This window comes from Felis catus, chromosome A1 (genome assembly GCF_018350175.1).
Source record: "Felis catus isolate Fca126 chromosome A1, F.catus_Fca126_mat1.0, whole genome shotgun sequence".
NCBI lineage: Eukaryota > Metazoa > Chordata > Mammalia > Carnivora > Felidae > Felis > Felis catus.
The window spans coordinates 108,246,057-108,270,170 of record NC_058368.1 but is presented as its reverse complement, the minus strand read 5'-3'; the positions used below and the strand labels follow the sequence as shown (position 1 = coordinate 108,270,170).

Here is a 24,114-nt window from a genome sequence, read left to right as displayed (position 1 = left end):
AGCACAGCATGCCTATTGCCCACTCCTCTAGTGGCAATAAATGCAGCAGCTTCTTTTACGGGATCAGATCCTAGGACCTTGGCAGAGAAGGAGGAAATTATGTTTTAGCATTCCTTTCTAAAATTTTCCCAATCTTTAGTCTGTACCCAAAGAATACTATTTCTGTGAAAGGTAGGGCTTCTTCGTCCTCCCAGCACACACACCAGGTTTTCCCAGGCTGATCCTTCCCCTAACCATTTGTGCAGTGTCACTAGTTCATTCCTGTACTTAGAAAATACTAAACAGGGGTGTAATAGGTTGAGTAATGGCTACCCAAAAATATCAAGCCCTAATTTCTAGAACTTGTAGATGTTACTGCATTTAAGAACAGGCTCTTTGTAGGTATAATTAAGCATTCTGAGATGAGATTACTTTGGATTATCTGGATGAGTCCTATAGGCCAACACAAGTGTCTTTGTAAGAGAGAGACAAACTAAGAAGATAAAAATAGACCTAGTGGAGAAGGCAGTGTGAAGACAACAGATGTGGCCAGGAGTGGAAGGATGCCAACAGCTTCCAGGAACTAGAAGAGAGGAGATTGTTCCTTAATGCCTCTGGAGGACACCTTGCTTCGGACTTCTGGCCTTGTTTTAAGACACCCAATTTTTGGTCCTTTGTTACTGTAACCCGAGGAAACTAATACACACTACATTATTTGTCTGATATTGGGGACCCAGAATCTGCAACCTCTCTGCCATCCTCCAGAAGCACCTGATGAACAAAGACCAGGGGTACTGGCCACCCCAGAAGCACTCTTTATAGCCACCTGATCAGTCTGTTGTTTTTGCAACTGTTTACACAAGGGACATTCCTATCATCCTTGCCAAACTTAATATTTCTCATTTTTCTCATTTCAGACATTGTGATAGTGTGTACTGTCCACTGTACTGTGGTTTTAATTTTCACAATGACTAACAATGCTAAGCATCTTTTCAAATATTTATCGGCCTTTTGGATATTCTCTTTTGTTAAATGTTTTTTTAAGATCTTTTTTTTTAATTTTTTTGCTAGAATATTGAACTACAGTAGTTTTATAATGACCTGTATCTAGCAATCTTAATTCATTTATTCTAGGTTTGTGTTTCTTTTGGATTTTTCTAGATACTCCCTATCATGTGCTCATAATGACTTTTATTTATTTCCAGTCATTTTGCCTTTCATTTCTCACCTGATTGCACTGGTCATGGTGCTGGTACAGTGTTGAAGTGGTCAGGGTGGAATTCCTTTCTTTGTTCCTGATCTCAAGGGTAAATTTTGTGATTCGCTATTGATTGGAATGACTGCTCTGGGGTTTTAATAAGTATTCTTTAGGGTGAATTTAGGGTGTTTCCTTTTATTTATAACTTGGTAAGTGGGTTTGTGGTGTACTGAATTTTGGCGCATGACTTTTCTTGAATCTGTTGAGATGATCGAATTATTTTTCTTGTATCTCTTAGTGTGGTTGGTTAGTTCATAGATTTCCTAGTGTAACCCCTCCCTCTTCCCCACCTGCTCCCCCACTCCACCATCGGCTTTGCTAGAACAAACCCCACTTGGTTATGATATCTTTTTATAGATATATAAACAAGATATATAGATATATCTTGTATTTCTTGATTGATTTTGCAGTATTTTACTTAGAAGATTACATCTATGTTCGAGAGAGAGATGGTCTCTAACATCCCTGTCTTATAATACCCTTGTTAGGTTTTGGTATTAAGGTTAAACTGGACTCGTGGAAAGAGCTGGAAGTTACTCTTTGTCTGTTTTTGAAGCTTATGGAAGATTGAACTCTAGCTACTTGCATCTTCCCGGACTCTCACCTGTCTCGTCAGCTCTGGAACACTGATGAGCTCCGCCTCAGTTTCTCCTCCCTTACATTACAGCCTGGAAGTTTTCTTCAGGTAGTAAACTGGGGCAGAGGTAAGGCTCAGCTCTTGTTTTGGTGCTCTCGAGGATTACTGTTCTTCACTGCCCGATGTCCAGTGTCTTAAGTGGCATTGTTTTACATGTTTTCTCTAGTGTGTTAGTTACTTGAGGCATGAGGGTAAAGTGGTACTTACTCCATCTTGACTGGAAGTGGAAGTCCATATAGAAAAATTGAATAAAACTGTCAGTAAATAACAGTAACAAGCAAGCACACACACCCTATCTCCCCCCCCACCCCAAAAAAAGCATTTAGGATACAGAGGGCAGGAACAACACAAATTAACAAACTTAATCTAATGGACTATATAGAACACTTAATCAGGAACAGCAAAGCCTATGTTCTTTCCAGGTGAACACAGAGCACTGATCAAAGATGGCTCTCTGGTAAGCCATAAAGTAAGTAAAAAATTGCGAAAAGTTGGACTCCTGTAGAAAAGGCTCTCTGTACAAAATTAAACTAGTAACACAAACTAAAAATTAGAAGTTAAGAAATGTTTCCCCCAATAACCTGGTGGAAAGTAGAAAAAAAAATTTAATTAAAATGGAAATATGAATATCAAACCTTTTGGTTGAGATTAAAGCCATACTTAAAGGGGAAGTTTGTAGCCTTAAAATGTATATGTAAGAAAGGTAGGCTAAAAATGAATTAAACATCCTTCTCAAGAAACCAGAATAATAACAGCAAATTAAATTCTAATAAATTCAAGAAAATAATAACAGAAATTAATGAAATATGTAACATGACCAACAGAAGATTAACAAAGCACTAAATTCTTTAAAAATTTTAGACTGGGGCGCCTGGGTGGCGCAGTCGGTTAAGCGTCCGACTTCAGCCAGGTCACGATCTCGCGGTCCGTGAGTTTGAGCCCCGCGGCGGGCTCTGGGCTGATGGCTCAGAGCCTGGAGCCTGTTTCCGATTCTGTGTCTCCCTCTCTCTCTGCCCCTCCCCCGTTCATGCTCTGTCTCTCTCTGTCCCAAAAATAAATAAACGTTGAAAAAAAAAATTTTTTTTAATAAAAAAATTTTTAGACTAATAAAATTGCTAATCTCTTAGGGGGAATGACCAAGAAAAGAGAAAAATGGCAAAACTGTTATTAGGAATGAAAAGGAATCATTATGATAACGTCATTAAAGATGAGACGCTTAAAGTAACCAAAATATAGATGAAATAAATTCACAGAAAAAAACAAATCTGTAACAAGGAAAATTTAGTAATCCTGTGGCTGTTAAAGGAGTTGAATCTGTCATTTTAAAAGCCTTTCCACAAAGAAAACTCAAGCCCTGGATGACTTTATCAAAAAATTGCACCAATGCTTACAGAAGAAACAATGCTTATCTTAAAATGTCAGCAATAGGAAGGATTTCTTAAATAAGGTCCTCCTAAGACAACTCTAAAGGAAATGATTGATGTATTTGACTGTCTTAAAGACAGGTTTATCTTAAGATACCATTTAAAAGCACAAAAGGGGGGCGCCTGGGTGGCTCAGTCGGTTGAGCGTCTGACTTCAGTTCAGGTCATGATCTCACGGTCTGTGAGTTCAAGCCCCACGTTGGGCTCTGTGCTGACAGCTCAGAGCCTGGAGCCTGTTTCAGATTCTGTGTCTCCCTCTCTCTGCCCCTTCCCCGCTCATGCGCTCTCTCTGCCTCTCAAAAATGAATAAACGTTAAAAAATTATTTTAAAAAAAGATAAAAACACAAAAGGCCATATAGAGTTGGACAATGTACTTTCATTCATATACCCCTTCAAGGGACGGGTATCCAGAATATATGAAGTACATCTGTATATCAAAAGAAAAACCCTCAATAGAAAACAGGGCAAGACTTAAACTAAATTAGAGGGGAAAATTTCCATTAAACATGGAAAGTTGCTTAATCCCATTTTGAAAAACTACATCGGTTTGGAGTTCGTGTGGAACTTTAGCTCTGCTCTGCTCTATTTTGACTGTAGCAGCAGCTGATCAGGGGCCGGAACCTTTTATACTTTGTAAATATGTGGCCTGAAAGGGGAAGTTGTGGTAAAATACATTGGAGCCACCAGATGGCGCCACACTAAAGCGTGTTTCTCGCAGTCTTTGTCTTCAGAAACGTAAGAGCGAGGTGATTTCTTAGCCGTCTTTCCCGGTATGCCTGCAGTCCACAGTGAAATATTTTGAGCTCTCCTTCACAGGAGTGATGAAACTGAAACATTTCCAACTAGAAAAGAGAATTTTAGACATTCTCTTTGGATAAACTCTGGACAGTGTGGATGCAGTGATTTCCTAACATATCATTTGTACATTTGTACATAGGATTTGGTGTTTTCCAGGGCACCTAAGGGAAATCTTCCAGATTTCCACCTATGACCCAACTCTGATGACCCAATTCTGAGCAGGAAGGAAAATCAGGTAACACATAAGAACAACTCAGATTGCTAGCAGTCTACACTGAACCACTGCCTATTCCATAGACTCCTGGCAGCTGTCTGTTCAGACCACTTGGTATTTTTCGCATTTTTAATGTTGGCCATTTTGGTAGATATGTAACGGTATTTTATTATGGTTTTAGTTTTTGTTTCCCTCGTTATAGGGAATTGAGCTCCTTTTCATAATTTGTAGGCCATTTGATTTTCACTTTTATGAAGTACATTTTTTAGTCTATTTCATTTTTATCTACTTGTAGATGTTTTTATGTATTTTGGATATGACTCCTTTATCAGTTACATCCATGACTAATAACTTTTCCCACTCTATGGCATGCTCTGTCATAATGAAAAAGAAAAGTTCTTAATTTTAAACTGGAGAAACTGCATTACTCTTTTCCTTTATGGTTAATGCTTTTTCTGGTGTGATCTAAGAAGTCTTTATCTGCTCCAAATTCATTAACATATTTGTGCCAATATTTTTCAAATACTTCAGTGTCTTACCTTTTAAATTTGGATCTACAGTTTATCTGGAATAGAATTTGTGCCCAATGTAAGGTAGAGGTCAGGTTCCATTCTCTCCCCTATGGATTGTTCCTATACTGTTTGTTGAAAAGATAAATCCTTTGTTGCATTGATTACAGTGCTATGAGCCAGCTGTCTGTATATGTTTGAGTTATTCAGGGGTCTGTATTCTGTTTTATCAGCGTATTTATTCTTCCCTAATACCACATTGTCTTCATTGCTCTAGCAGTAAACTATATATTGATACCTGGTAGTGAAAGTTTGCTGACCCTGGTGTTTGTCCAGAATATTAGCTGTTCTTTATCATTTGCATTTCCAAATAAATCTAATGGCCAGCTTATCAACTTACACACACACACACACAATTGCAATTTTGAGGAGGGTTTTTTTTTGAAATAATATAACAATTTGAAGGAAATTAACATATTCATAAAATTTAGTCTTCTGATCTGTGAAGCCAGTATATTTCTGCATTTATTTAGATTTTCTCTTGACTCTCACTGTTTTATTGTTTTGGTTTAAGGTCTTTAATATTTTTCATATAGGATGTATTTTTTAAGTGATGTGATTTAGGGCTCCCCACCCCCCCTGCTTTACTGAGGTATGCTTGACAGATAAAAATTGTATATATTTGAGGTATATGTCTTAGTTAGTTTGGGCTAATGTAACAAAACAGTTCTGAAAGCTGGGAAGTCCAAGATCAAGGTGCCAGCAGGCTCACTGTTCTTTGAAGGCCGCTCTCCTGGTTCATGGATGGTGCCTTCTTGCTTTGTCTTCACAGAGAAGGGGCTTCTATTATAAGGGTACTAATCCCATTCATGAGGGTTTCACCCACTTGACCTAATCACCTGCTACAGGCCTCACTTCCTAATACCCTCACCTTTAGCGATTAGGATTTCAGCATGTGAATGGGGGTGGGGGCATAAGCATTCAGTGGATGGCAGCATACAACTGTACAACATGATGGTCTAATGTATGTGTATGTTGTGAAATGGTTACCACAGTTAAGCTAATTACCGTATTCATTACTTCACATACTCATAATCTGTGTGTGTTGAGAACACTTAAAATCACCTCCCATAGCAAATTTCATCTTTGCAGTACAGTATTGACTCTAGTCCCTGTGCCATATGGTAGCACTCCAGAATTTACTCATCCTGCATAAATGAATCTTCGTACCTTTTGACCAACATCTTCCCGTTCCCACACCCCTCAACTCCTGGCACCCCCCATATTCCACACGTAAGTGAGATCATGCATTCTTTGTTTTTCTGTGCCTGGCTTATTTCACTTAGTATAATGTCCTCCAGGTTCATCCATGTTTCCCACAAAAGGCTAGATGTTTTTTTTTTTTTCTTTTTAAAGGCTGAATAATATTCCTTTGCACATACCACATTTTGCTTCCCCATTCATCAACAGATTGTTTCCAAATCTTGGCAGTTGTGAATAACACTGCAGGGAACATGGAGTTCCTGCTGTCTATTCAGCCAACAGTAGGAAGAAGGTGGAACCCTCAGTTCTCCAGGGAATGAATTCTCCCCAAATCTGGACCAGCTAGGAAGTGGCTTTTTCCCTAGGTCAGCCTCCAGATTTGAGCACAGCACAGCTAGCAGCTTGATTACAGCTGTGGGAGACCCTGAGCAGATGACCCAGCCAACCTCGGCCCAAACTCCTGACCCACTGAAATTGTGCTATTTTGAGCTGCTGAGTTCGTGATAATTTACAGCAACAGATAACTAATATTATTATTCGCTGTATATTCTCTCTGCCTTAGTTAGTTCTCTTATCCACAAACAGGTTACCAGCAATAACCTGTCTCGTATTTATTGTTGCTCTGCAGATGAAGTGAGTTCACACATGTATAATCCTTTGTCAGTGCCTGGCCACCTCGCACGTGCCTGTGCTGCCACTCTGTCTGCCTGCCTGCCTCTTAACCCTCATCACACTTGGGTAGTTTTCTACCTTAATTCTTCCATTTCATCTCCTTTTCTAGAATTTCATTTCTTGACCCAACTTGGCTGGCCAACACTCCTTTATGTAGTGGTCACTTATCTGACAAAAGCACCTCTTGGAAATATAATCAAGATGCTCCCCAAACTAAAATTGGTTCCAAATAGAAAATGCACTAAGACTATACTCTTAACGTGTTGATGAGACTCAGCACTTCACTGTTTCTAAGTTAAAACACACTGGGAGTCAGAAATTTAATAAGTGAGTGGAGAACTAGAAAGAACCATACTCCTAGCACTAAGAATGTGATGAAGGCACCCTGAGATGGAAGGAACCTAAAAACTCGGACAAGGCACAGAGGAGCTCTAAGGTAGAGGCAGGCTGTACCCAGGGGTTCTCTGAAGGTATCACTGAACAAATATAACGTCATGTTGGGTAAGACACTCCTCTTAATACTTTCACACTTTTAAAGACATATATTAGAAATATCTAATAGTTTAAAAGATTTTTTAAAATTTATTAAACATTCCTTGTTCAACAATAAAAATAATTTTAAAATGTGTAAAGGACCTAAAAGAAACTTCTCTAAAAAAGATAAACAAATGGTCAATAAGCACATGAAAAGATGCTCAACATCACTTAATTATGAGGGAAATGGAAATCATAATCACATTAAGATGGGTACTATAAAAAATAAAATCCCAAGTGTTGGTGGAGAGGTAGAAAAATTAGAACCCTATGCCCTGGAGGTTCCTCCGAAAAATTAATAGTACCATATGATCCAGCAATCCTATTTCTGGGAATATATCCCAAGGAATTGAGAACAGAGTCTCAGAGAGGTATTTGCACACCCATGCATGATTCACTATAGCCAAAAGGTGGAAGAAACACAAGTGTTCATCGATGGATGCATCAAAAAATAATTTGTGGTATGAACATAAAATGGAATATTATTCAGCTTTTAAAAGAAAGGAAATGCAGACAGCTGCTATAACATGAATGAACTTTAAGAAAAGACATTATGCTAAGGGAATTAAGCCAGCAAACAAAAAGATAAACAGTGAATGATTTTGATTGTGTGGGGTACCTAATAGAGTCAAATTCACAGGCACAGAAAGTAGAATAGCAATTGCCAGGGGCTAGGCAGGAGGGAAAAATTGAGTTATGGTTCAATGGGTATAGAATTCCCATTTGGCAAGATGAAAAATTTCTGGAGATGGATTGTATGACGTTGCAAATGTATATAACATTCCTGAAATGTACACTTCAAAATGGTTAGGTTTGTGTATTTTACCACAATTTTTTTTAATTGCCAAAAAAAAAAAAAATCCAACCCAAGAAAAATGAACAAATGAAGTATTTGTGGTAGGCTGAGGGAATCGGTAGGCAGTGATGAGTTTCAAGTCCTTTGAGACCAGAAGCATGTTTAGGGCAACTGCACACACCTAAAAAACCCAAACTCCAAATGATCACTCCCCTGCATCTCATCCATAAAATCTCCTAGGGCACCAAATATCAAGTAGCTAGTCAGCACTGATATTGCACCAAGGGCAAAAATTCACAGGGAAACTTGAACTTGGGTTTTAAGTCAAGCACTTCATTTTGCTAAAACCCTCTAGGGCTTTGTCATACTAAGGAGCAAAGAAAGAAGCTTTAAAAGTAGCAATTTTTTTGTCATTGCCAAGGTCAGACTTTAAATCTTAATTGAACTCATGACTTCCTTTGAGAGGCAAAATAATAGACGAGATAGCCAAAGAGCTCTTTCTGTTCCAGGAGGCACGTGGAAGGGACAGGTATTGGGTTGTAGTCTAGAGATCTGCCAGCAACCAAGATGCTCAGGATGGAGAGAGTTCCGGAATCCTTTGTGGCCTGCTTAGAGCAGCACATCAGGCCTCCGTTCTGGCTTCTGATGGCCCCAAAGCCAGCAAATCCACTGCAGCCTGGATCTTGGGGTGGGTTCTACTGCTAAGTCATTGGCGTTCTGGGTTTCTTTTCACTATTTTTTATCTTCCAATTAAAAAAATGTTCTGCACTAGTTACTCCTGAGCCTTGTCCTGTCTCCACCTTCTGGTTTAAAGACTACTGGGGCCTGGAATGTTACTGCATCGGGGCTCCTGATGAGCATGGGTTTGAGGCTTCAGAGTCAGGTGCCCCCCCACCTCCACTCAGGTGACAGGGAAGGAGAGTTAGAAGTGTAGCAGAGGGGCTACTGTCTTTGCTGTGAAAGCCTGTTCTCTTAGAGATCATGACTGGCAGGCAGCCGACCTATGTGGACTTAACCCCAGTTCTGCCTTCTCCTTCCTTGCTTCCCTGCCTTCCCTCATTTTAGAACATGTCCCCAAATCCCTTTTTTAAGGCAACCATTCCGTCTCCAAGGCATGGTGTTCTGGTGGGATTTCAAGTGACAGTAACCTCCCCCTCCCCCCCCCCCCGTGTGCACACACACACACACGTATTGTGTGCATGACTGCAGGTGGGCCTGTGTGAGGCCTTCCTACATTCCTTAGCATATAGGTGGAGGTCAATTCCTGTGAGCTCCCATGACACTCTTTCTCAACTACAAGACTACTACACCCAATAATTAGCTGTTTAACCTTGAGCAAGTTACGTACCCTCTCCAACCATCGGTTCCATCATCGGTGCAATGGGGGGTAAAAGTTCCCTAATAGGATGGTTGTGAGAATGAGCACAGCCCACGCATGCCTAGCGCAAGGCTGGCCTTTACTAAGCACGTCTTCATCCCCTCCATGCGGTGGCCCAATCCTCAAATAGCCCCACAGCCTAGCACGTCCACTGAGCTTTGCTTTCCCTCCCCTGTTAGGCCAGGTCTGTAAAGCGCTTTTGGCAATCTGGAACTAATAAAAGTCTAATGAATAAACCAATCATTGAACCTGTACTGGAAATTTATCTTCTGCATTTATTTCTTAAGGTTGGAAAGAAAGCAGCACTCTTAATTAATTTTGTACTATCTCTTTCAGTAGGAGCGTATGCTGGTGATTTTCTTTTATCAGTCCCGAAATCCTTGTTTTTAGGAAATAGAGGGTCTGAGGAACTTGCTCATGAACAGCCTTGAACTAGATTGAAACACCTGCTGATTCTCTGGTTTTCTGTTCAGATTTGAGAGCTGCAAGTGGCTGGCGACAAAGGAGAGAGAAACCTCCAGTGACTTCACAAGCTACTGGGCAGAGAAAGGAGGGTGCCAATGTCATGGAAGGCAAAGAACAGCCTGTTTTCTGAAATCCAGGTCAAGAAGATCATTGAGAGGTTTGTTTAATTCAAGGGAACACGTTGTGCTCGCCACTCACTGATTTCCTGGAATAACTGGCTGGGCTGCACTGGGTTTCCCCTTACTCTCTGCCCATCACGCCAGGAAAGCCCCTCGGCCACGTCACGGTTTGGCATGTGGTGTTCTTCACATGGGATGCTCTCATGAGATTGTCTGACCCTGTGCGTGATGTCTGAGGCTTCATTTGAAAGCATCAAGTGGTTTTTCATAGCCTTCCATGATTTGTTTCCCCCAAGGCCCCTGCTCCACACTGGCCCAGTGAGGACGCTCTGTGGGAGCACTATATACTATCTGTCCAGTGAGTCGAGCGGAGACCTTGTAATGGTTTGACAGTCTGTACAGAACTTGTGCTACCTGAGGAAAGAACACAGCTTAGTCCTGAGGTATCGGGCAGTTGCTCAACAGCCTGAGCTTCTGACATGGCCTCTTTCGGGGTCTCTGGTGCTGGCAAAAGGCACGTGCCCATGTGCCTTTTAATGAGATCTCAGTCCTGAAGGCATTTCTCCTGGCGTGCAGGGGTAGGCGGAGGTTGACTCTCTTCAAGTTCATCCCCAGGATGCATTCAGCAGGAATAGAGAGGAGGGTGTCCAGTGATTAAGTCGCTCATCGGCATTTCTCAGCTGGAGGTCCACATCTGCTCTGAGGCGTTTCTCCCTATGCATTTGATCATGCTCTGAATAGCCCACGTTGTTTCCCGTCTCTTCATTTGTGCACTCTGCGGTTGTCTGTGAGTCAGTTTACCTGACCTGTTCTTTGGCTTTCTGTTTATTTGAATCTAACTACCGTAGATAACTTATATTTTATAAACTTCTATTAACTTATATAAAAACGCAATGTTTGTCTTACTGTGCTTGGTGTGTGTCACCTAGTGTGGTGTCTGTCTTCAAGGTTCATTCATCCATGTTGTACGGTGGCAGAATTTCCTTTCTCGTCAAGGCTGAAGAGTATTCCTCTGTGTGTGTGCACACACAGATGTGCACATATTTTATTTTTCCATTCAGCTCTTGCTGGTCACTTGGGTTGCTTCTAACTCTTGGCTATTGTGGATAATGCTGCTGTGTGCAGGTACCTCTGGGACTGTGCTTTCACTTCTTTGGCATATACCCCCAGGAATGGGATTACTGGATTATATGGTAGCAGCATTTTTCATTTTTGAGAAAACTCTGTACTGTTCTCCCATGGCAACTGCACTGTTTTACATTCCCACCAGCAATGGTACACGGTCCCAATTCCTACACATCTTTACTGACACTTGTTATTTTCTGGGTTTGTTGGGTTGTTTTTTTTTTTCTTTAATTGTAGCTATTCTAATGGGTGTGAGGTGGTATCTCACTGTGGTTTTGATTTGCATTTCCTTCACAGTTAGTGATGTTCAGCATCTTTTTTGTGTTTATTAGCCATTTGTACATTTTCTTTGGAGAAATGTCTATTCAAGTCCTGTGCCCATTTTTTAATGGTGGTGGTCATTGTTGTTGAGTTGGAGGAGCTCTCTTTTGTTTTTAATGTTTGTTTATTTTGAGAGAGAAAATGTGCACGCGTGAGTGGGTGAAGGGTAGAGAGAGGAAGAGAGAGACTCCCAAGCAGGCTCAGTGTTGTCAGCACACAGCTGGTCACAAGGCTCGATTCCATGAACTGTGAGATTGTGACCTGAGCCGTAATCAAGAGTCAGACGCTCAACTGACTGAACCACCCCAGGCACCCTTGGAGGAATTCTTTATATATTCTGGATATATGATTGCAAATATATATTCTCCCATTCCACAGGTTATGTTTTCATTCTGTTGTGGTTTTTTGATGCAGTTGTTAATTTTGATACAATCCAGTTCACTTTTTTTTTTTTTTTTTTTACTTTTGTTGCCTTTGCTTTTAGTGTCATATCCAAGAAATTATTGCTAAATCCTCTTGTGAAGTTTCCCCTCAAAGCCTTTCCAAAAGTTTTGTGATATTAAGTCTTAACATTGGCGTCTTCAATCCATTTTAATTTTGATATTTTGTGTAAGGTGAAGATCTGCTATGGTCTCAATGTTTGTGCCTCCTTCCAACTGATATGTTGAAATGCTCTTTATGATGGTATTAGTAGGTGGATCCTTTGGGAAGGCTCTGCCCTCACGAATACACCTGGTGCTCTTGGAACAGAGAGATCCCTTGTGCCCTTCTACCACATGAGGACACAGCAAACAGGCACTGGCTGTGAAGTGAGAAGAGGGCTGTCATCAGAAAGCAACCATGCTGGCACTTTAACCTTGGGCTTCTCAGCCTCCAGAATGTGAGAAACAAATTTCTCTTGTTTATAAGCCACTCGGTCTGTGGCATTTTGTTATAGTAGCCCAAACAGACTATGACAAAGTTTAACTTTATTCTTTTGCATGTTTATACCCCATTTCCCAGCAGCATTTGTTGAAAAGAGTGGCCTTAACCTTTGAGTGGTCTTGGCATCGTTGTTGAAAATCCCTCGTAGAGTAGGTGGAACATACACAGGAGAAATTATTTCTGGGCTCTATGGATATCCAATGTTCCATTGGATTCTATGGCTGTATATGCTAATCCCACATGGGATTTAATTACTGTAATATGTTTTTAAATGAGACCTCCAGTTTGTTGTTTTCCAAGATTGTTTGGTTCTTCAGAGTCCTTTGAAATTCTATATCCATGTTAGGATGGGTGTTTTTGCTTATGCAAAAAATGTCATTGGGATTTCGATAGTGCATTAAATCTGTAGATTCCCTTATATAGCATTGACATCTTAACAATATTAAGCCTTACTATCCACGAAAACAGGATAACTTTCCCTCTTTTGTGTCTTTAATTTCTTTTGCTAATGTTTTGTAGTTTTCAGTGCACAGTCTTTTACTGCCTTGGTTAAATTTATTCCTCAGTATTGTAATTTTTTTTTTTTTGAGGCCAGTATAAATGGAATTATTTTCTTTCTTTTTTTTTATTTTTATTTTTTTTAACATTTTACTTATTTTTGAGAGACAGAGACAGAGCGCAAGCAGGGAAGGGGCAGAGTGAGACAGAATCTCAAACAGGCTCCAGGCTCTGAGGTGTCAGCACAGAGCCCAACGTGGGGCTTGAACCCACAAACCGTGAGATCATGAACTGAGCCAAACTTGGATGCTTAACTGAGCCACCCAGGTGCCTCTAGAATTGTTTTCTTAGTTTCCTTTTTGGACTGTTAGTATATAGAAACATAACCGATTTTTGTGTGTTGATTTAGAATGTGCAGTTTTATGGAGTTTACTGTTGTAACTGTCCTTTGTTTTGTGAGATCTTTAGGACTTTCTACATACAGATCATGCTGTCTTTGAAGAGCGGTAATTTTACTTCTTCCTTTTTAGTATGGATGTCTTCATTTCCTTTTCTTGCCCAACTGCTTTGGCTAGGACTTCTGGTATTTTGTCCAGTAGAAGGGTGAAAGCAGGCAACTAAGTCTTGTTCTTGATCTTAAACGAAAAGCTTTCAGTCTTTTGACCACTGAGTATGATGTTAGCTGTGGGCTTTCCATATACAGCCTTCATTTTGTTCAAATATTTTCTATTACTAGAGTCTGTTGAGTTTTTTCTGTGAGATTGTATTGAATTTTTTCAGATGATTTTTTTCTCTATCAATTGTGATGATCATATCAATTTTCTGCTCATTCTGTAATTGTGGTGTCTTACATTGACTGATTTTCTTATGTTGAACCATTCTTGCATTCTTTTTTATTATTATTATTATTATTATTATTATTATTTTAATGTTTTTTTTAAATTTAGTTTTGAGACAGAGACAGAGCATGAGCAGGGGAGGGGCAGAGAGAGAGGGAGACACAGAATCCAAAGCAGGCTCCAGGCTCTGAGCTGTCAGCACAGAGCCCGATGCGGGGCTTGAACTCATGGACTATGAGATCATGACTTGAGCTGAAGTTGGACGCTTAACCGACTGAGCCACCCCGGTGCCCCATCTTGCATTCTAGGAATAAATCCCACGTGGTCATCTGCATAATCCTTTAAGGTGCTAATGAATTCTAGTTAGCATTTTGTTGAGAATTTTTGCATCGCTTTCCTCTTGCTGCCTTTGTCTTTCTTTGACTCTTGATAGTTTGATTATACAGTTTACCCTTGAGCAACCTGGGGGCTAGGGGTGCTAACCACCACCCTCCTGTCATGCACTCAAAAATCCACGTAAAATTTTTGACTCCCCAAAACTACTAAGAAAATAAATTTTGATTGGCTTCTGTTGACCAGAAGTCTTACCAACAACATAAACAGTTAATACATATTTTGTATGTTACATATATTCTATACTGTATTCAAAATGTGAAACTAGAAAAAAGAAAATGCTATTAAAATAATCCGGAAGAGAAAATATATTTGTCCATGTTCACTTAGCTCACTGAGCACATGTAAGACCCCTGTTTTAAAACCTGTGCCAAGTCAGAGAGCTGCATTTTTTTACAGACTGGTTTCTAGAGATGTATTTTGTTCCTTTGAATGAGCCGTGTTTTGTTATTTCTTTCTATGTCTTATGATCTTTTGTTGAGATCGGGGCATTTGAAAAAGGAGCCCCCTCTTCATGCAGGGGAAGACCTTTGCTCATCAGCCCAACTGAAGGCCTTATGGTCTTCTCCTCTTTCCTGGGGATGTATCTTCCCTGGGACGGCGTGTGTGCTTTTGTCCCAGTTCTCCACATAGCAACTGCTGACTTGTTTCGCTTCCGTAAGAATCTCATTCGTGCTCCTTCTCAGGAGACTTGAGTTTGTGTTCCCCTGCCTGTGATCTCTAGTCCCCAGCCATCCACAGGTCTTGAGTCCACGTGCACCCATGTCTGTTGTCAGCATCCTCCAATCTACCTTCCACATTATGCCACCATTTCCATCAATGTTGAGTCTGGCAAGACAAACCAATCCCTCACGTAGCCCCCAGACAAGCCAGAAAGTTAGAAGCAAGTTTCATTCTTTTCCTGGAGTCCTGAGGGAGAAATCCAGAATTAAGTGGTTTTTTCACAACTGAGGCATACTGCACAAGAGCAAGGGTGTGGCAAAGGCCAACAAAAGGCCTCAAAATTTCTGACCATTCTGAGCATAACCTTTTTTTTTTTTTTTTTAATATTTACTTTTGAAAGAGAGATAGAGCGAGAGCATGAACAGGGGAGGGGCTGAGAGAGAGGGAGACAGAATCTGAAGCAGGCTCCAGGCTCTGAGCTGTCAGCACAGAGCCCGATGCGGGGCTTGAACCCACCAACTGTGAGATCATGACCTGAGCCAAAGTTGGACACTTAACCGACTGAGCCACCCAGGTGCCCCGAGCGTGGCCTTTTCTGTTAGGCGTTCACTTAGTTGATGCAGGTGAACTGGTTTCTAGCATTTTCACAAAACTATTTTGATTCATATATTGTGTATTTGATGTTTCTGTGCGGGAAACAAGAGCCTAGAGCATCCTAGCCTGCCATCTTGCTGAAAACACCTCCCTGATAATTATTTAAAAGGTATTGTTACTTTGTTTTATGTTACTGTTATGAAATTAACAGTATAAAGAAAATGAAATCCAAACAGGAAAACCGGAACTACATGAAAAATAAAAGTCTCCATGCCTGCTTCTAACTCCATTCTTACTTACACACACTGCATTTTGCATTATTCTGCAGGTTACCTCTTTAATAAGAAATTTCATTTATTGACTCATCAACTTTGAATCCTATAAAAGAGGAGGCTTGCAAGACTTCCTTCTCCCTCATTCCATTTATGGTTTTAGTTTACATTTAAGTTTCTCAATTGTTAGGTTTTTGTTTGTTAAGTAAGCTCTGCACCCAACATGGGGGCACCCAACATGACCCCAAGATCAAGAATCACATGCTCTACCGACAGAGCCAACTAGACACCCCTAATTTGTTAGTCTTATAATTTTTTCCAAGCTCTACTAAGATATAGTTGACATGTAATGTTGTTTGTAACTGTAAAAGATAAACACAGACCTAGAGGTAGTACTTCTCCCAGGATTTGCATAAAGAGATTAGCACTTACACTCTCCTCCTCGACTTTCCCTTGCATTGAATTTTGCCATTTTCTAAAATGTATGGGGTGTTCTGTGAGAATAACTCTTTTATGCTATGCTTTTAAAAGATGATTATCTATGGACTCTTAAAGAGAGGCAATTAGTTGTCATATAACTCTTATTTGCATGGCTGACCCTGTCCTAGGTTCTTAAATTACATACATTGTTCCCTCAAAATCATGTCCTAGCTTTGGACAAGTGTGTGGTTTATACCAGCATATCAAGAACTGTCCTTTCTGCTCACTGACAGTAGGACGTGTTATGTCACCCTGTTACTGCAGTCCTCTCCACTTCTTATCACAGTCTCAGCCTGGTGGCATTTCCAACTGTAGGTCTTCTTCCAAATCCCCAGCTGTCCAGGCCACTGGTCATTTTGTGATCTCTCGCATGATTTACTTATTTGGCTTTTAAAGTCCATCTGTCTGCATCCCCAACACTAGAATGAGAGCTCCCGGAGGGTGAAGGAATTTGTTTTGTTCACTGCTGTATCTGCAGTGTGTGAACAGTGCCTTGGGCACATAGTGCTCAATAAAAAAATGTTTGAATGCGTGGAGCTTGCAGCTAATGATGCTTCTCATAACCAGCTTTCCTAAAATCTTCCCCTTGTTTCTTCTCATTAGGATAGACTGCTACATCAGCTTCAGACCTAGAAGTCCTGGCATTTCTTTGAATTATCCTCTTAAATTTGTTCTACTAGTTCTTGCAGAGCATACTCTTTGGTACGTGTTTTCAGAAAGGGTGTGTGGAGAACTTTCTGACCACTCATCTTTATTTTGCCATCTTGTTTCACGGACAGTCTGGCTGTAGATAGAATGTACGAGTTCAAAATTATTTTCTCTCACAAGTCTGAGAAAGCGCTCCATTATAGGGCTGCTACTGAAAAATCTCCTAATCCTCAGAAGAAGAAATAATCTCCCAGAGCAGGGTACAAAACTTCAGAACAAAAGGTTTATTGAGGCTATGAAGTGGGAAAGTATAAATGCAAAAAGGTTTTTGAAATTTCAAGACACAAAGAATGAAGAGAGCATTTCTTTTTGATATTTTTTTTCCTTCCCCGTGAGAGCATTTTCTGGGCTTAGCACACCAGGGATCACTTGAATCCTCCGTTTCCCTTAACTTTTCACACCTCCTATGACCTAACAGGCTGGGTTTTTTTCTAAAATGTCTACCTGTCATGTTAGTCTCCTTCAGGAATATCAGATTGGTAAAAGGGAGGCAGGGAGAGAGGGTGGCTGGTTTTGGCTTCTCAGTTTCAGTAGTGCCTGATCCTGATAGGCTACTGGCCTGTAGCCTTTGCTCCACTGTGCACAGGTTGGATGTGGCTGCCTCTAAAGAGAGACGATTCCACTCACTTCCTGCAGCTGAGTGCTTTGGTCTTTATGTGTGTATCCCCCAACAATTCATGTTGAAATCCTAACTCCCAAAGATGATACTATCAGGAGGCGAGGCAACCAGGAAGTGCTGGTCATGAAAGTGTCACTTGTGAAGAGATGTTTTATAAAGAGAGATTCCTATTCACCCTATGCAGATCTGAAGCCCAAACAGGCTAAGACACTATCCAAGCAGTGAAAATTAGAGGTAAGCAAAATCTACAGAGATTTGTGAAAAATCAAACTCAAATCTCATAGCATTTGGAATTTAGAATCTGAGTGACTACCAAAAGCAGCAACAAGGATATTTACCTCTTCGCTGCACTATTTCTGAACATCGAAACGATGATGTTGAAAGACACCCAGAAACAGACACCGCCTGAGTATGCTGTGGCAAAGAATCGGGGTCTAACGTAAATAGTCGGCTGAAACATTTGAAAGGCACAGATGTATAACGAATGAGTTTGTTTAGGTAACTAGGTGAAACTCTGAGGATTTTTAAGTTTTTTTAATGTTTATTCATCTTTGAGAGCGAGTGAGAGCAGGGGAGGGACTGAGAGAGAGGGAGATACAGAATCTGAAACAGGCTCCAGGCTCCGAGGTGTCAGCAGAGAGCCCTATGCGGGGCTTGAACCCACCAACTGTGAGATAATGACCTGAGGCGAAGTTGGACTGAGCCACCCAGGCACCCCTGGGGATTTTTAAGTAAGTGTCTTGTTGGTTGTTCCTTTCGAGGGGCAAAACCAAAAATAAAAATCCTTGCTTAGGTATCCTTTCTGAGCTCCCAAACAGGCTGTCCTCTTATTTATCCATAGAAAGCTACTGCCCATGGGAGTTTGAGCCAGTTGTAAAACCTCCAGTGAACTGTGTTTACAGGGGAGAAAATTTGGGGTAAGAGGTGGATAATGTCTTCTCTCCCCAGCTGTCACCTTCCAATCAGACTACAGTCCCCCTGACTGCATACCAGGATCACCAGTCCTTCCCCCTCAAATCAAACATTTCCATCTCCTTATTCAGGTGGTAACTGAAGGCAGGCCAGACAGAAACCGTTAAGATCAGTAGACTGGAGAATGAGGGGAGGGGTCAAAAGTAGCTAACTGGTAGGAAGCACTGAAAACATAGAGTGAAAAGTTAATGTGCTTAGATATAAAGTCAGATTAACATGAGTTGTTGAGTGGTAAAGTTTTCTTACTGGACCCTTTGGGGTGGAGACAATAAATTGAAGGTAACATTTCAGTTGCTTTCTTTGCCATGTGCTCAAAGCGTACTTTAAGCAGAAGGTAAATGATTTCCTTACCTATGCGAGTTGCAAGTTTTAGCAAATTCCAGATCATTTTTATAGATTTGTCCTTTATGTGCTTATCTTATGAGTCCTTGCACATTTTATTCATGTGTTTTGAAAACGTGCTCAAAGTAGAAATCTTGATAAACCAACATCAGTTTCTTCAGATACTTTTATTCTTAATCATGAGGTCTTAATTGTTACTATTTTATCATCTTAACCCAATTTCCTTTGAGTCTTGGGCCATGAAATGAGGACAACAGGCATCAAAACTTTTTGCTATATATATATATATATATATATATATATATATATATATATATATATATACACACACACACACACACCCATTTTAAAAGTTTGTTTTCGAGAGAGAGAGAGGGAGACATAGAATCCCAAGCAGGCTCCAACCTGTCAGCACAGATCCTGAGGCTGGGCTCTAACCCACAAACCGTGAGATCATGACCTGAGCCGAAGTTGGGACACTTAACCGACTCAGCCACCCAGGTGCCCCTGAAATATTCTTCCTATTCTTCTCATTGATTTTTCTATTTTAGGACCAACATTACTTGGCAAGATGCACCCAAACCTACCTGACCTATGCACAAGTGCAGTGGAGAGTTTCTAACTGGATGTACTGGTCAGTGTATACGCATTCTTTGTCCTCAGTCAGGGTTTCTCAATGGTGGCACTCTGACATCTGGGGGCTGGATAGATGTTCGGTAGCGCCCCTCCCTGAAGATGTGACAATGTCTCCAGACACTGCCAAGTTTTTCCTGGGGAGCAAACTTGCTGTCGTGTTGGAAATATTCCAGAACTGCTTAATGTGGCAGCTCACCGCTTCCTTACTGTGTGGCTACAAATTTAAATTCTCTTTTAAAAAGCGATGGGTTGTATTTTCAGTTGTGATTACTGTCCTAAAAAGGGGCTCTAAGAGAAATGAAAAACCAAACCAGGATGGAAAGAAAACATTTATTGAATCAAAATCAATACTTTCTTTTTAATATCTACAAGCCAACACTGAATGAACACAATGTACAAAAAAAGTATGCTTATATTATAAAAATATGTCAATTTTATCTTCTGGGAGCTGAGCAGAAGTCATTTTAAACAAAATCAAGGCAAACTTGCTCTCTATAATGAAACTGCTATAATTTAATAACAAAAGTAAAAGCTAATATATAAAGTATCTCCAAAGGCCCACTTGAAAGGCGATAATGCTGCACTGGAAATGCCAAACCCCATCACCACAGTTAACGTTCCCGGTCTGTGCTTACTGGCACCACTTCATGCCTCCACCAGGGGAAAGCAGCTCTTGTATAGAACGCAGATCACTCTTAGAATCCATGGCATCAGTTAACCCTTGTTTCAGCAAACCACTAACAGTCAATCCTGTTTATTTAGACTCAATTTTAAAATGAGACATGTTGCCCAAAATTTACAATTCCACTTAGGATGTGGGGAAGCTGCACCCTTCACACTCTTATCTTTAACCCTCCCTAGAAAATCTGTGTCCAAGGTTAGTATGTTAAAACTGTACTTGTCTCCTTGAATTTATTGGCACCTTCCTTGGCATATGTTCTTGCACACAGTGTGGCTACTGCAGGTCAGTTACACGCCGAGGAGCACAGTAATGCTCCTGGAGTATTTGGTCCACACAGAAGATGTTAATTAGAAAAAGAGTAACATCAAATCATGAATTCAGCAAAAAGGAGCCTGGCTCCCTGTACTGTGATTCCAGGAGTTATAAGACAAGTATAAAAGTTATACGAATTTTAAAAGTCAAAATAGACTAAAGAGCATCAGTACTGACAAGGCCAAGGTCAGCAAATTCCAGAATGCAGTATCCACAGAGTAAATTAAACTAACTGCCTATTTTTACTACTAAGCATAGATGTTTTTCTTCACAGATTCTCTCTCCGTGTGGGGTTGACACCTAAAAAGACTCAAAAGTGCAGAAACACAAGCACCGAGTTACCTAGCACCCCCACTGCACTGGGTAACTTAAATTCAAAAGCACTGGTGGAGAAATGCTTGCCTGTTTTGCCTATATAAACCCATTGTTTATCCAGTTACCTAATTTCTTGGCTCTCTACATTTTCAATTAAGCCCCACCTGCTGCATAAAATGCTAACCCTACAAAGTGTAGTCAGAACTGAATTAGACATTGGATTTAAACATTTTAATAAGACTACAAAACCACTAACTGTCTTAACACTACACCCTCATAGGGAAGGAAAAGTACTTACAGAATTATCTGAAATATACATAATTTGTGAAGAACAAACATTTTGGAGCCTGAGCAAAGGTTTCTCACCAATGTCCTAAAGAATCACCAGCCAGACTGTTTTCACGAGCAACGATTCAGTCAAGTCACTAAATTGCTCTTGGTAACTTCCACTACCCTGAAAGAAGTCTGAATATGGAAAGGCCAAGGACTCTAGAGTGTGAAGTTAGGAGTACCGGCCAGGACTTGAACAAACTGTTAGTGGAAACAACTGGATCCCATAAAACTAAAATAAAAACAAGTAAAAACAGAATGAGTACACAATGAGACTGGATGAGGGCATCACCCCAACACGCTGATACACAACCCTACCTGTTTACAATCCCAGGTCCTTGCTCTCAAAATAAATATATTGAACATTTACAACCAAATGAATGCCTTATGAATGCCAGATTTTAACTTTAAAAGAAGCTACAGTTAGGCCTCTTTGTGTGAAACTGACGAGACTTGGTGCCACAGCTAACCTTTCTCTAATAGCAGCAGTTACCCTCAGCCCACAGCAGCAAAGAAATACTCCTTTCTGGCATCCCATGGGCTCCCATATGAAGCAACTTCATAAAGCATGCAGATATCTATTCTGCTCAAGTTTCAAATGAATAAAAATGATCATTGTGCTTGTGGATGTCATACCTTCCAAAATATACATAAATGGTGACAAATTAACAAATAATAGCAGGTCCTACCTTACCAACAAACTCATAAGGCAGAGAGGGTTGGAGATGGAAGAGAAATGTTTCAAATGGCAAAAAAAAAAAAAAAAAAAAAAAAAAAGCAAAACAGTGCTAGCATTCACAAAAAAGATCATGCTAAGATCAGATCCATATTGGTAAAAATTAAGCCACAATCCAAAGTCTGTGAGTCCAAAGGCATGCATGCCAGCTGAAGGAAATGCAGGGTTCATCTGACAACAGCTTCTTCAGAGCAGAACAAGAACATCTCACTGGAGAAATCACAACAGGGTGAACAAGATGCCATCACACTTCTTTTTGTATTTGAAAAGGAATCACAACAACAACAAAATTAAAGAAGAGTGAAAAGAGAAAACACAGAAATTCACAATGACCTATAAAACCAAAAGAAAAATCCAAATTATTTTTATACTTTAAGGATTCATCCTTTACAAATTAAACTAGACAACCCTTTCAAAGTTTATCATGAAAAATATATTAATAACGCTGTGTAAAATATAAAGGTACTTCATGATATACGGCATTCCCCACAGTATCAATACTCAAATCAGTAATTTCACTTTTGTTTAAGGGACACAATCTGTCAAAGCCTCCTTCCCAACTGGATGTCTTAAAGCATTTGAGAAGAGCAACCTAAAACTAATACTCAAAGTAAAGTGCCTACAACGATCACTAGAAACACTCAACGGAGTAATAGATGTTTACCCTTTTTCACTAATTCATAATTTCTAAAGAGAACAAAGTATGTATCTTTTAACTCCAAGCCCTCACAAGCTATGCTGTTGGCGTGTGGGAGCTGGGTACTCACTGGAGAAGGGACGCGGGGCTATCCAGCCTTCGTGTCCACAAGCTGCATCTGTGCACTGGCGGCCATGCCACCCCCATAGCCCCCCTTGGACTGCATCTGGTTCTGGATGGAGCTAACCTAGAACAAGACAGAAACAGAACCAAGTCAGCAACTAGGGACAATGCAGCAGATGCTGGTCTCAACATTCCAGGTGAGCAGTTGTGGAAAGCATACTTTAATATTTTGTTTATTTTTGAGAGAGATCGGGAGCAGGGGAGGGACAGAGAGAGAGGAAGACACAGAATCTGAAGCAGGCTCCATGCTCTGAGCTGTCAGCACAGAGCCCAATGCTAGGCTTGAACTCAAAACCAGTGAGATCATGACCTGAGTCAAAGTTGGACGCTCAACCAACTGAGCCACCCAGGCGCCCCTAGACTTAAATTTGTCTGACTGCCCTGAGGCAAGTTGAGGCGGCTAGAAAACCACTTGCTGGGCCGCCTCTTTCTCTCCCCATTTACCAGTGACAAAATCCCTGTTCTGTAATTCACAATGTACTTGGTAACACTTCAAAAACTGTCTAAAGTATACAGATCAACTCAAAGTATACAGACACCTCACGTATGGAACCACATCAATTAGAGACAAAAATAATTACGAATGAAATTGGACCAAAGATCAATTTTTAAAGTTCCATGTGATAGAATTTACATACTTGATAGTGTTGAAGTTAGGCATCCAAAGACTTGGATGGTAGTCCAAATGTATTCATTAATATGGTTAACTCTGGGTGAAGTATTTATTCTCTCTAAAGTAAGTCTTCCTATCTGTAAAAGAGTCAACATGATAATCTGTCCTAACCACCCAAAAGGGCTATTTTCTGATGTATGAGATACATAAATGGTGCGGTATTTTTCTCTCTTACTGGGCTAAAACAAAGGTGCATAAACTTACTGGCAAGTTGTGAAGTACCCTAAGTGTATCATCCATTATTCCAATCTTACTTCATACCCCACTGGAAGCAGTGAATGAGAGAATCAGGCTAGAATGCTAGAAAAAGGAGAGGTAAGAAAGTTTCAGAGGTGTTGACCTAACTGTGAAGAGTCACAGAGCCCTGGCAATCAGCTCAGCCAGCCAGTTGACACTTCCATGGTTCCCCAGGGAGGGGACACGACAGACAACATCCATTATTAATCTACTTATCAAATACTTAGTAAGCACTTAATAGAAAACATGACTTGTGTGGTGTTTTCACTGGTGATGCTGAGTCAGTAGGTTTAAAGAAAATAGTAAAGACTTGCCTATTTTCTGAGCAAGGCAGTTTTAAATATATTCTAACAGAAAAGCAAAATATAAAACGCATAGCTTATTTAGAATCCAAAAGGGTTTAAGTAAAAAAAATGTAACTGGCTCTCAAATGGGTAATTTTTACCCATCTACTGAAAATTTTACTCACGTTGAACATCTTATTCTAGTGGTATCACATGTTTTATCTGTTTTCACATTATTTAAAATGACTACTTTATTAAAAAAAAAAAAAAACCTGAAATCTATAGGCCAATT

The 24,114-nt window shown here is 40.3% G+C and overlaps 1 protein-coding gene and 1 long non-coding RNA gene across 6 annotated transcripts in view; one reads left to right on the top strand and one right to left on the bottom strand.

Annotated features, from left to right (window-relative positions):
* Nucleotides 1-3,533: 3,533 nt before the first annotated feature.
* LOC123385747 lies at nt 3,534-21,202 on the top strand. The gene is made up of 2 exons (XR_006598702.1): nt 3,534-10,085; nt 19,349-21,202. It is a non-coding gene; the product is annotated as an uncharacterized LOC123385747 (long non-coding RNA).
* Nucleotides 19,750-24,114, bottom strand: part of CDC42SE2 (CDC42 small effector 2) — a 187,129-nt gene continuing 182,764 nt past the window's right edge. For 4 of the 5 annotated variants that reach the window (XM_006927575.5, XM_003980739.6, XM_023254838.2 and 1 more), the window contains 2 exons: nt 22,576-22,692; nt 19,750-22,141 (listed from right to left, as the gene is read on the bottom strand). In XM_006927575.5, coding sequence (XP_006927637.1) covers nt 22,594-22,692 — 99 coding nt within the window. In that variant the 3' untranslated portion in view covers nt 19,750-22,141; nt 22,576-22,593. The remainder of the gene's footprint in view (nt 22,142-22,575; nt 22,693-24,114) is intronic. The other variant, XM_006927576.5, reaches the window with a different exon arrangement.